Below are 13,156 nucleotides of genomic sequence, written 5' to 3'. Positions count from 1 at the left end.
ACTACCGGAGCCACCAGACAAGACTCCGGAAGTATGGAAGTGGGCTCAATGGACCTCTCCTCCGTGTCATACTGCCGGGACAGTGCGTCTGCCTTACCGTTCTGGGACCCAGGGATGTATGTGATCTTAAAAACAAACCGGGTCAGGAACATGTTCCACCTAGCCTGACGAGGGTTCAATCTCCTAGCTGCCCGGATGTACTCCAGGTTACGGTGATCAGTCAGAATGAGAAAAGGGTGTTGAGCCCCCTCAAGCCAATGCCTCCACACCTTTAGGGCCTGGACTACAGCTAACAGCTCCCTGTCCCCAACGTCATAATTGCGCTCCGCCGAGCTGAGCTTCTTGGAGTAGAACGCACAGGGGCGGAGCTTAGGTGGCGTGCCGGACCGTTGCTGACAGGACTGCCCCAATACCGGTCTCGGACGCGTCCACCTCTACTTGGAAAGGCAAAGAGGGATCCGGATGCGCCAGCACCGGGGCCGAGGCGAACAGGTTCTTCAGCTTGACAAATGCCCTGTCCGCCTCAGCTGACCACTGCAAGCGCACCGGACCCCCCTTTAGCAGAGACGTAATGGGAGCTGCAACCTGTCCAAAGCCCCGGATAAACCTCCGATAGTAATTAGCAAAAACCCAAGAACCGCTGCACCTCTTTTACGGTGGTTGGAGTTTGCCAATTACGCACAGCCGATACCCGATCTACCTCTATCTCCACGCCAGACGCGGACAACCGATAACCCAAAAAAAGAGACGGACTCCTGGAAGAACAAGCATTTCTCTGCCTTGACATACAAGTCATGCTCCAACAGTCGTCTCAATACTCGGCGCACCTGGGCTACATGCTCGGCTCGTGTAGAAGAATACACTAGAATGTCGTCAATGTACACCACTACACCCTGCCCATGCATGTCCCGGAAAATCTCATCAACAAAGGATTGGAAGACTGAAGGAGCATTCATTAACCCGTACGGCATGACGAGATACTCGTAATGACCCGAGGTGGTGCTAAATGCTGTTTTCCATTCATCCCCCTCCCTAATGCGCACCAAATTGTACGCGCTCCTGAGATCCAACTTTGTGAAGAAACGTGCTCCGCGTAATGACTCCGTCATCGTCGCAATCAGTGGAAGTGGGTAACTGTATTTTACGGTGATCTGATTGAGACTACGGTAATCAATACACGGGCGCAATCCCCCGTCCTTTTTCTTCACAAAGAAGAAACTCGAGGAGACCGGAGAAGTAGAGGGCCGATGTATCCCTGTGCCAAGGACTCGGCTATGTAAGTCTCCATAGCCGCAGTTTCCTCTTGAGACAAGGGATACACATGACTCCTGGGAAGAGCTGCTCCGGTCTGGAGATTTATCGCACAGTCCCCCTGTCTATGAGGAGGTAGCCGTGCTGCCCTCGCTTTGCTAAACGCTAGAGCTAAATCCTCATACTCGGGGGGAATGCGCAGTGCGGGCACTTGGTTCGGACTCTCTACCGAGGTCGCCCCTATGGAAACACCTAGACATCTCCCTACACACTGGGCAGACCACTCCATAAGAGCCCTCTGTTGCCACGCTATGGTAGGATCGTGGGTGCTTAACCAGGGAAGCCCCAACACCACTGGATACGCAGGAGAGTCAATCAGATAGAACTGAATGACCTCCTCATGACCCCCCTGCGTAGTCATAGTCAGCGGTGCTGTGACATCCCTGATCAGACCTGACCCCAATGGCCGGCTGTCCAAAGCATGGACAGGGAATGGAACTTCTACCGGCCGAAGGGGAATTCCTAACCTAGCACAAAATGCCCTATCAATAAAGTTCCCAGCTGCGCCTGAATCTACTAGCGCCTTATGCTGGGAATGAGGTGCCACCTGTGGAAAACGCACAGGAATGCTCATGTGACCAACAGAGAGCTCTGGGTAAGTGGGGCGCCTACTCACCTGAAATGACTCCCCAGTGCGTGACCTGTTGTCCCTCTCTCAGAAAACCTTCCCCAGCACCTGGCCGCGGTGTGTCCTCCACGGCCACAGTTGGTGCAGGGGTTGGTTTTCCTCGGTTCTCCCTCCTCCTCTCTCTAGCGCCCAGCACCCCCGAGCTCCATAGGAATTGGCTCAGAGGTGCTGGAGGATGGAATGGACGACCCCCCACTCGGGGACGTCCCGCGGGTGGCCAGCAGGGTGTCAAGCCTGATGGAGATGTCCACCAGCTGGTCGAAGCATAGATTGTTGTCCCTGCAGGCCAGCTCACGACGGACGTCTCTCTCGCAGGCTACACCGGTACTGGTCGATGAGGGCCCTCTCATTCCATCCCGAATCCGCAGCTAACGTCCGGAACTCCAGTGCGAACTCCTGTGCGCTCCTCTTCTCCTGTCGGAGGTAGAACAGACGCTCCCCGCCGCCTTCCCTTCAGGTGGGTGATCGAAGACTGCCCGGAAGCGGCGGGAGAACTCAGCGTAGGTGATGGTAGCTGCGTCTATTCTCCTCCATTCGGCGTTGGCCCATTCCAACGCCTTGCCGGATAGACAGGAGATGAGGGCGGAGACGCTCTCGTATCCCGAGGGCGCTGGGTGTATAGTAGCCAGGTATAGTTCTATCTGCAGGAGGAACCCCTGACACCCGGCTGCAGAACCGTCATATGCCCTCGGGAGCGAGAGCCGAATGCCACTGGGTCCCGGTGCTGAGAGAGGAGGACTGGTTGTTGGTGATGGGATAGTGGGTGATGGCGTGGGCACTTCCCTAGTCACCAAACGACTCAGCTTGTTGGACGCCTCGTCAAGGGCGGCCTCAAGTTGCTGGAACAAAATGTCTTGATATCGTAATTGTTCCTCCAGCAACCTGGGTGCCGCCACTGCTCCTGCTGACTCCATAAAGGTGTGTTGTTCTGTCATAATGTGAGGTGTAGGTGGGGTTGAAGTCAGGCGCAGGACACCGAGGTATAGTCCAAAATGTTTACTAAAGTCCAAAATGAACAAAGTACAAACACTATGCACGGCCACAATACAAACAAGGTGGCGACTAAGCGCAATTACGCATAGACAAGCGTAATTACAAAAATACACAAAAACACGACACGAACCACAAGACGACTGGCGAAAACAACACACAACTAATCCATACAAACACAGGGAACTTATAGGACATGTAATCAACGCAAACCAGACACAGGTGCAACGGACAGACAAAAGCAATCGCACATGAAACATCCAACGGTGGCAGCTAGTACTCCGGGGACGGCGAACGCCTTTGCCTGCCCGAACCAGGAGGAGGAGCAGTCTCGGCCGAAACCGTGACAGGTGTGGTAATTGGTATTACCAAGATAAATATAAAAACGTTGAGAGCCATGCCATTCTAAAAAGGTTTATTCCACCTGTAAGATTCATGGGAAGATTGTTCCATTTAAAAAGATGTGCCATCATATTGTTGAGTAATGGGATGAAGTTGTCGTTATATGTGTTGGTTGTTGTCACTTATTAAGCATCCTAAGTATTTGATGAAAGTTGTGGTCCACATAAAGAATTGCTGTAGATTGTGAGTTATTATTTCTCCTATTACCATTTTAGTTATTTTTCCACTTACATTTTATACCCAGATTGGATTTCAACAAAGATTTTTTGGCTTTAATTTGGGCCTCTGTCATTAACTTGTTTATACACTGCGAATAATATTTTATAAGCAGTGTGTGATATTTGGTCCGCTGTGCAATCTTTTGGAAGCGGTGTGTGCTAGCTGTGCATACGTTTATCATATTGTTGGATGAGTTTTCGTGTGATCGTTTATGTAGGCAGACACTCTTAGATGTCATTGTGCATCATGGCAATATGAATATAATATACCTACAGAACTAGATCTACTTTCCAATGAGGGATCAGACCCTCCAGTTGAGTGTCTTTCAGTTTACTAAGCCAGTCAGTACACTAATACAGTATTGTGCACACTCTTAGCGTCTTATTCATTCTCACTCTACAGTCTATACTCTGTCTGTCTGTACTGACTCTACAGTCTTGACTCTCTGTCTGTCTGTACTGACTCTACAGTCTGGACTCTCTGTCTGTCTGTACTGACTCTACAGTCTGGACTCTCTGTCTGTCTGTACTGACTCTACAGTCTGGACTCTGTCTGTCTGTACTGACTCTACAGTCTGGACTCTCTGTCTGTCTGTACTGACTCTACAGTCTGGACTCTCTCTCTCTCTGTCTGTCTGTACTGACTCTACTGTCTGGACTGACTCTACAGTCTGGACTCTCTGTCTGTCTGGACTGACTCTACAGTCTGGAAACTGTCTGTCTGTACTGACTCACAGTCTGGACTCTCTGTCTGTGTACTGACTCTACAGTCTGGACTCTGTCTGTCTGTACTGACTCTACAGTCTGGACTCTGTCTGTCTGTACTGACTCTACAGTCTGGACTGTCTGTCTGTACTTACTCTACAGTCTGGACTCTCTGTCTGTCTGTACTGACTCTACAGTCTGGACTCTCTGTCTGTCTGTGAGGTGTATGTGAACTCACAGCACACTTGCCCTTGTCTCACTCTCTGTTTCCCTCCTTGTCTCCCTCCCCAGACGTACGGTATGGGGAGGGGAGAACCCTGCGCTGTCTGACAGAGAACCTGTGTGTGGTGGCCCACTCCTGATCATGGGCATCCAGATCCGCTGGAGGGTGAACACCTACGATGGGCAGAGCGCCACCAAGCTGCCAGCCAGCGTACTGCAGGTTGTGCTGGAGCTGATCACCTCCGCCAAGGGCCTCTTCTCCCTGCTCAACAGGTAAATTACACACACGCATGCACACACACACACACACACACACACACTACAGCCCTTTATTACATCACTTTTACAATGATTTAGGCATTGTATCATATACACTACCGGTCAAAGGTTTGGACACACCTACTCATTCAAGGGTTTTTCTTTATTTTTTACAATTTTCTACAGTGTAGAATAATAGTGAAGACATCAAAACTATGAAAATAACACATATGGAATCATGTAGTAACCAAAAAAGTGTTAAACAAATCAAAATATAGTTTATATTTGAGATTCTTCAAATAGCCACCCTTTGCCTTGATGACAGCTTTGCACACTATTGGCATTCTCTCAACCAGCTTCACCTGGAATGCTTTTCCAACAGTCTTGAAGTAGTTCCCACATATGCTGAGCACTTGTTGGCTGCTTTTACTTCACTCTGCGGTCCGACTCATCCCAAACCATCTCAATTGGGTTGAGGTCGGGGGATTGTGGAGGCCAGGTCATCTGATGCAGCGCCCCATCACTCTCCTTCTTGGTAAAATAGCCCTTACACAGCCTGGAGGTGTGTTGGGTCATTGTCTTGTTGAAAAACAAATGATAGTCCCACTAAGCCTAAACCAGATGGGATGGCGTATCGCTGCAGAATGCTGTGGTAGCCATGCTGGTTAAATAAATCACAGACAGTGTCACCAACAAGCACCCCCACACCACCTCCTCCATGCTTTACGGTGGGAAATACACATGCGGAGATCATCCGTTCACCCATACCGCGTCTCACAAAGACACGCGGTTGGAACCAAAATCACCCATTTGGACTCCAGACCAAAGGACACATTTCCACCGGTCTAATGTCCACTGCTCGTGTTTCTTGGCCCAAGCAAGTCTCTTCTTCTGCAGAAATTGGACCATGAAGGCCTGATTCACACAGTCTCCTCTGAACAGTTGATGTTGAGATGTGTCTGTTACTTGAACTCTGTGAAGCATTTATTTGGGCTGCAATTTCTGAGGCTGGTAACTCTAATGGACGTATCCTCTGCAGCAGAGGTAACTCTAGGTCTTCCATTCCTGTGGCGGTCCTCATGAGAGAGCCAGTTTCATCATAGCGTTTGATATTTTTTGCTACTGCACTTGAAGAAACTTTCAAAGTTATTGAAATTTTCCGGATTGACTGACCATGTCTTTAAAGTAATGATGGACTGTCGTTTCTCTTTGCTTATTTGAGCTGTTCTTGCCATAATATGGACTTGGTCTTTTACCAAATAGGGCTATCTTCTGTATACCCTCCCTACCTTGTCACAACACAACTGATTGGCTCAAACGCATTAAGAAGGAAAGAAATTCCACAAATTAACTTTTTAAGAAGGCACACCTGTTAATTTAAATGCATTCCAGGTGACTACCTCATGAAGCTGGTTGAGAGAATACCAAGAGTGTGCAAAGCTGTCATCAAGGTAAATGGTGGCTATTTGAAGAACCTCCAATATAAAATATATTTGGATTTATTTAACACTTCTTTTTGGTTACTACATGATTCCATATGTGTTATTTCATAGTTTTGATGTCTTCACTATTATTCTACAATGTCGAAAATAGTAAAAATAAAGAAAAACCCTTGAATGAGTAGGTTTTCTAAAACTTTTGACCGGTAGTGTAGGTATGGCCATTGGGCTGCTAAGCCCTATGACTAGGATTCAGAGTTTGATTGGACAGTCTGTAGAGAACAACAGCAGGCAGGAGAAGACTAAGAGATAATAATATGTTGTCAGTCGACCTCCGACTTCTGCGTGTTAGGACCTGGAAGGGATCACGTTGTTGGGCCTTTTTGGTTTTGGTGTACACATTGAGAAGGTGCTCAGCTTCTTTGTTGTGCCTTGTTGGTTACTCAGTGTAGGTGTTTATAATGCTGATAGTCATCTCTTACTCTGCACCTCTGTCTGTCTCTCTGTCTCTTTGTCTGTCTGTCTCTGTCTGTCTGTCTCGCTTTCAATTCAATTTGCTTTATTGGCATGATGTAACAATGTACAAAGCGTGCACTTTGGAGATTTAAGTGATTCATTTACAATATTAACATAAAAATAATAATCAAGATTGTCAACGAAACAATCCGTAACAACAATAATCAAGGGTAAAAATAACCATACAATGGACAATAATAACAGTGGTATAGAGGACATGTGCAGGTTGGTCTGTCAGACTCAGTCACTCATCTTATTGCAGGCAGCAATGTAGTGTGCTTCCAACCCACAGCTCTCTGCATCCTCCCCCAACAGGACGGGTAGCCGATTCTCATCAGAGAGGTCTTTGAAACCTTGAATAAGGGTTTCAAATTTGGGGAAATGACACTCTCTAATTGGTTTATATTTTTTACATTTTGTCAGGAAATGCGGCTCTCTCTGGTTCTGCTGTGGTGCATTGGTTGCACAGTCTTTCCTTTACAGGGAGCCAGGTTTTCCTGTGTCTACCCTTCTCAATGGCAAGGCTGTTCTCACTGAGCCTGTACTAAGGTTTTGATCAGTAACCATGGTCAAGTAGTTTGCCATGGTGTACTGTTGATTTTAGGGCCAGATAGCACTGCATTATGCTTTGGGCTTGTGTTTCCCAATAGGTCATGTAGTTTTGTATTGACTGTGTTGTAATTTGGTTTATTCTGATTGATTGGATGTTCTGGTCCTGAGGCTTCAGTTAGTAGAACAGGTTTGTGAACTCAGGAACATCTGGATGAAGGACTCTTTATTTAATATATTTTCTTTCTTTCGTTCTTTCTTTCTTATATTTACATTGGTGACGTCTTTCTCTCGTCTCCTTTCACTTTCCTGTCACTCTTATCACTTTCTATCGTGATGCTATGTAGGATGGGTTATGTTCCAACCTTATCAGCCTCCCTTATCCTCCATCAGGAATGCATCATTCAGTTACGCCTTTAATTACATGAAAATCTGCATATTTCTTTGATTTCCAGATGTATCCCTTTCTTCATGTGTCTGTCTGTGTCCAGGTACCAGTTTTCCCAGCTGAGCGGTTACACGGCCAGTAGGAACATCATCACCTACTGTAAACACCTGGGGACCACCGTACACAAGGTAGTCTACTGCTCCCATGTTAAAGAACTGAGTCGTGTTTTTTTGTTTTTAACTGTTTTAAACGGAAAGCAAAAATTTAGTGTTTCTTATTGGACAAGTCCAGGTAGTCCCTCCCTGTTTCAGTCTGTTTTCTTCCATTTAGTGCCTAATGAACACGACCCAGTGTTCCATCATGGCTGATGATGTTTTCATTGTACAGGCGCTCACTGCTGAATGAATGAATGAATGTCGTTCTCTAATACATAGGAGTAACCTGACCAGGAAAAACTCTGGTCCTTGTTAACAAAATAATAATTTTCTACACATTGAATGAATGGCCTTGAGAGGTGAATTCAATCTGAATTAGCTTTTCTAGTTGGACCAAACAATACTTACCAGACACATTTCATCTTTAGAGGAGGTGTACACAAGGCAGGCTGGAGGAACTACAACTGTGTTTGTGTTGCTGCTTTCCACGGCCACCTAACACAGTACAACAACAGCAATCTCACTCCCCTCCTATTGGGGAATGCACAGACCAACCACATGCATTCTTTATCTGGCTGCATGCTTGGAATAGTTTTGATACCTTGAAGAACAACAGGTTGACTGCCAAGAAGGAGTTTTTTTTGCAGCTATATTTTGTATTTTTGTGTTAGGAAATTGTGTAAGAGTGGGAGGAGGTGGATGAATGTGTATTTAATGTGATTTGTAATGCAGAGTTAAAGTGCAAGTTCTAGACTGGGTACTTGTGAAAAAGACAGGCCTGGATTTGGTGCCTGGGGGAGGGTGGAGCAGGGGCGGGAGGGATTTGGGGATTTTCAGGGAGGGAGTAAGAGAGGGGGCGGAAGTGAGGGGAGTTAGCGATCTTCGGGGGAGGGAGTGGTAGGGGGAGGGTGGACGGATGGAAGGGTTCACCGGAACTCAACTTGTAGTTCACTGGAACTCAACTTGTAGTTCACCTGCTGTGAGTTGCAGTGCAGTCAGACCAATGAGAGACTGATAGAGAGCGAGAGAGAGGACACGGAGAGATCCCAGAGTACTACATTTAGAGCTCTTACTTGCAGACCTATTTGCAGCTCTGGATTGTCTCCAGCCAAAGTAGGTAGAACTCTGGAGCTGTTTTTCTGCTGGCTTTATTGCATTTTGATTGAATACTGTAGCTAACTGGTTTAACTACCGTATGTGGATGTCTGTTTGTTTGATTGTCCACACTTGCAGTGCTAACAGTTTCTGTACATTTAGACCATAATAATACATTTATCTTGTAGAAAATGGCTTTTTGTTTTTTCTGTTGCTTTTTTGTTTTCTTTTTTTTGTTTGCATAATACATTAGAGACGTGATAAATAGACTTGACCTCTTCTTCACAAATCAATGCAAAGCTCTTTTGAAACAGACTATCAAAGGCTTTGAAGTGTGAAACTCACTCACTACATTCATTTTGCATCCAGAAAATGAATAATGACACATTTGTTGTAGCCAATTCATGAATATGACTGACTCTGAGTAAGAACCATGGGCTAGTCATACTATTTTTATGGTAAGAACCCACGCAGAAAGGAAGGAAGCTGGGAAGTGAGTGTCTGCTGGAGGTTAAATTGGAACAATGAGGGCCTTTGAAAGATGTTTCTTGTCCAGCCAAGTTCTGGCTTACTGACTGTTATTTATTTATTTTTGTACGAAACCTATCCAAACTGTAGACTCAAGGTAATTAGTAAGTGAAACTTTGTCAGGCTTCATCATTACGCCAGACTGTTTTGACGGTAGACTGCTCTGTGCTGGAGGCGATGAGGGGTTTGAAATTACTACCCATTGTTTGGTTGGTTCCTGTTTTGGACCCAATGAGTCCCAATAGTCATAGGCCTTATTCATCTACAGTATGATGGAGGACTGTGTGTACCACAGAGAGAGTGTGTGTGTGTGTGTGTGTGTGTGTGTGCGTGCGTGTGCCACAGAGAGTTGCTGAGGTATCGGATATTAGTGGACAGAATCCAAGATTCCGGTGCTTTAGGAAGGCAGTTTTGTATGTACAGTGGGGGAAAAAAGTAATTAGTCAGCCACCAATTGTGCAAGTTCTCCCACTTAAAAAGATGAGAGAGGCCTGTAATTTTCATCATAGGTACACGTCAACTATGACAGACAAATTGAGATTTATTTTCTCCAGAAAATCACATTGTAGGATTTTTAATGAATTTATTTGCAAATTATGGTGGAAAATAAGTATTTGGTCACCTACAAACAAGCAAGATTTCTGGCTCTCACAGACCTGTAACTTCTTCTTTAAGAGGCTCCTCTGTCCTCCACTCGTTACCTGTATTAATGGCACCTGTTTGAACTTGTTATCAGTATAAAAGACACCTGTCCACAACCTCAAACAGTCACACTCCAAACTCCACTATGGCCAAGACCAAAGAGCTGTCAAAGGACACCAGAAACAAAATTGTAGACCTGCACCAGGCTGGGAAGACTGAATCTGCAATAGGTAAGCAGCTTGGTTTGAAGAAATCAACTGTGGGAGAAATTATTAGGAAATGGAAGACATACAAGACCACTGATAATCTCCCTCGATCTGGGGCTCCACGCAAGATCTCACCCGTGGGGTCAAAATGATCACAAGAACGGTGAGCAAAAATCCCAGAACCACACGGGGGGACCTAGTGAATGACCTGCAGAGAGCTGGGACCAAAGTAACAAAGCCTACAGTGCAAGACGTGTCCCCCTGCTTAAGCCAGTACATGTCCAGGCCCGTCTGAAGTTTGCTAGAGTGCATTTGGATGATCCAGAAGAGGATTGGGAGAATGTCATATGGTCAGAAGAAAACCAAAATATAACTTTTTGGTAAAAACTCAACTCGTCGTGTTTGGAGGACAAAGAATGCTGAGTTGCATCCAAAGAACACCATACCTACTGTGAAGCATGGGGGTGGAAACATCATGCTTTGGGGCTGTTTTTCTGCAAAGGGACCAGGACGACTGATCCGTGTAAAGGAAAGAATGAATGGGGCCATGTATCATGAGATTTTGAGTGAAAACCTTCTTCCATCAGCAAGGGCATTGAAGATGAAACGTGGCTGGGTCTTTCAGCATGACAATGATCCCAAACACACCGCCCGGGCAACGAAGGAGTGGCTTCGTAAGAAGCATTTCAAGGTCCTGGAGTGGCCTAGCCAGTCTCCAGATCTCAACCCCATAGAAAATCTTTGGAGGGAGTTGAAAGTCCGTGTTGCCGAGCGACAGCCCCAAAACATCACTGCTCTAGAGGAGATCTGCATGGAGGAATGGGCCAAAATACCAGCAACAGTGTGGGAAAACCTTGTGAAGACTTACAGAAAACATTTGACCTGTGTCATTGCCAACAAAGGGTATATAACAAAGTATTGAGAAACTTTTGTTATTGACCAAATACTTATTTTCCACCATAATTTGCAAATAAATTCATAAAAAATTCCCTCATTTTGTCTGTCATAGTTGACGTGTACCTATGACGCAAATTACAGGCCTCTCTCATATTTTTAAGTGGGAGAACTTGCACAATTGGTGGCTGACTAAATACTTTTTTCCCCCACTGTACACCCACTTGAGTCTTAATGCAAGATAGCTGAGTTATAAGGCAGAAGGGACTGAGACTGACTGGTGTCTTTCATTGGATTGAGGTTGTATACAGTTTATTGGAAAAGTGTCGTTTCTAAGAATTTCTATTAGACTTAATAAGAACATGCTAGAATAGGGCCGACAACCTCACAACTGACAAAACACATCCACACAGGTGGGTTGGTCCTCTCTCTGCCCGTCTCTCTCTCTCTGCCCGTCTCTCTCTCTCTGCCCGTCTCTCTCTCTCTGCCCGTCTCTCTCTCTCTGCCCGTCTCTCTCTCTCTGCCCGTCACTCTCTCTCTGCCCGTCTCTCTATTCAAGTAAATTCAATTCAATTTAAGAGCTTTATTGGCATGGGAAACGTACGTTAACATTGCCAAAGCAAGTGAAGTAGATAGTAAACAAAACTGAAATAACAATAAATATTAACAGTAAACATTACACTCAGAAGTTCCAAAAGAATAAAGACATTTCAAATGTCATATGATGTGTGTGTGTGTGTGTGTGTATGTATATATGTGTGTATATATATATATATATATACACACAGTGTTGTAACAATGTGCAAATAGTTAAAGTACAAATGGGAAAATAAATCAACATAAATATGGGTTGTATTTACAATGGTGTTTGTTCTTCACTGGTTGCCCTTTTCTTGTGGCAACAGGTCACAAATATTGCTGCTGTGATGGCACACTGTGGTTTTTCACCCAGTAGATAAGGGAGTTTATCAAAATTGGGTTTGTTTTTGAATTCTTTGTGGATCGCTGTAATCTGAGGGAAATATGTATCTCTAATATGGTCATACATTTGGCAGGAGGTTAGGAAGTGCAGCTCAGTTTCCACCTCATTTTGTGGGCAGTGTGCACATAGCCTGTCTTCTCTTGAGAGCCAGGTCTGCCTACGGCGGCCTTTCTCAATAGCAAGGCTATGCTCACTGAGTCTGTACATAGTCAAAGCTTTCCTTAAGTTTGGGTCAGTCACAGTGGTCAGGTATTCTGCCACTGTGTACTCTCTGTTTAGGGCCAAATAGCATTCTAGTTTGCTCTGTTTTTTTGTTTGTTCTTTCCAATGTGTCAAGTAATTCTCTTTTTGTTTTCTCATGATTTGGTTGGGTCTAATTGTGTTGTTGTTGTTGTCCTGGGGCTCTGTGGGGTCTGTTTGTGTTTGTGAACAGAGCCCCAGAACCAGCTTACTTAGGGGACTCTTCTCCAAGTTCATCTCTCTGTAGGTGATGGCTTTGTTACGGAAGGTTTGGGAATCGCTTCCTTTTAAGTGGTTATAGAATTTAACGGCTCTTTTCTGGATTTTGATAATTAGCGGGTATTGGCCTAATTCTTCTCTGCATGCATTATTTGGTGTTTTACTTTTTACACAGAGGATGTTTTTGCAGAATTCTCCATGCAGAGTCTCAATTTGGTGTTTGTCCCATTTTGTGAATTCTTGGTTGGTGAGCGGACCCTAGACCTCACAACCATAAAGGGCAATGGGTTCTATAACTGATTCAAGTATTTTTAGCCAGATCCTAATTGGTATGTCACATTTTATGTTCCTTTTGATGGCATAGAAGGCCCTTCTTGCCTTGTCTCTCAGATCGTTCACAGCTTTGTGGAAGTTACCTGTGGCGCTGATGTTTAGGCCGCGGTATGTATCGTTTTTTGTGTGCTCTAGGGCAACGGTGTCTAGATGGAATTTGTATTTGTGGTCCTGGCAACTGGACCTTTTTCGGAACACCACTATTTTTGTCTTACTGAGATTTACTGTCAGGGCCC

At 45.3% G+C, this 13,156-nt stretch overlaps 1 protein-coding gene across 1 annotated transcript in view; it reads left to right on the top strand.

Annotated features, from left to right (window-relative positions):
- Positions 1–2,705: 2,705 nt before the first annotated feature.
- The window catches only part of LOC121539705 (connector enhancer of kinase suppressor of ras 1), a 64,648-nt gene continuing 54,197 nt past the window's right edge, over positions 2,706–13,156 (top strand). The window contains exons 1-3 of the mRNA XM_045206118.1: positions 2,706–2,710; positions 4,546–4,749; positions 7,730–7,814. Of these exons, the coding sequence (XP_045062053.1) occupies positions 2,706–2,710; positions 4,546–4,749; positions 7,730–7,814 (294 nt within the window). The remainder of the gene's footprint in view (positions 2,711–4,545; positions 4,750–7,729; positions 7,815–13,156) is intronic.

The sequence above is a fragment of the Coregonus clupeaformis genome, chromosome 21 (assembly GCF_020615455.1).
Source record: "Coregonus clupeaformis isolate EN_2021a chromosome 21, ASM2061545v1, whole genome shotgun sequence".
In the NCBI taxonomy this organism is placed as follows: domain Eukaryota; kingdom Metazoa; phylum Chordata; class Actinopteri; order Salmoniformes; family Salmonidae; genus Coregonus; species Coregonus clupeaformis.
The sequence above is the reverse complement of the archived record's forward strand: the minus strand, read 5'-3'. Positions and strand labels throughout refer to the sequence as shown.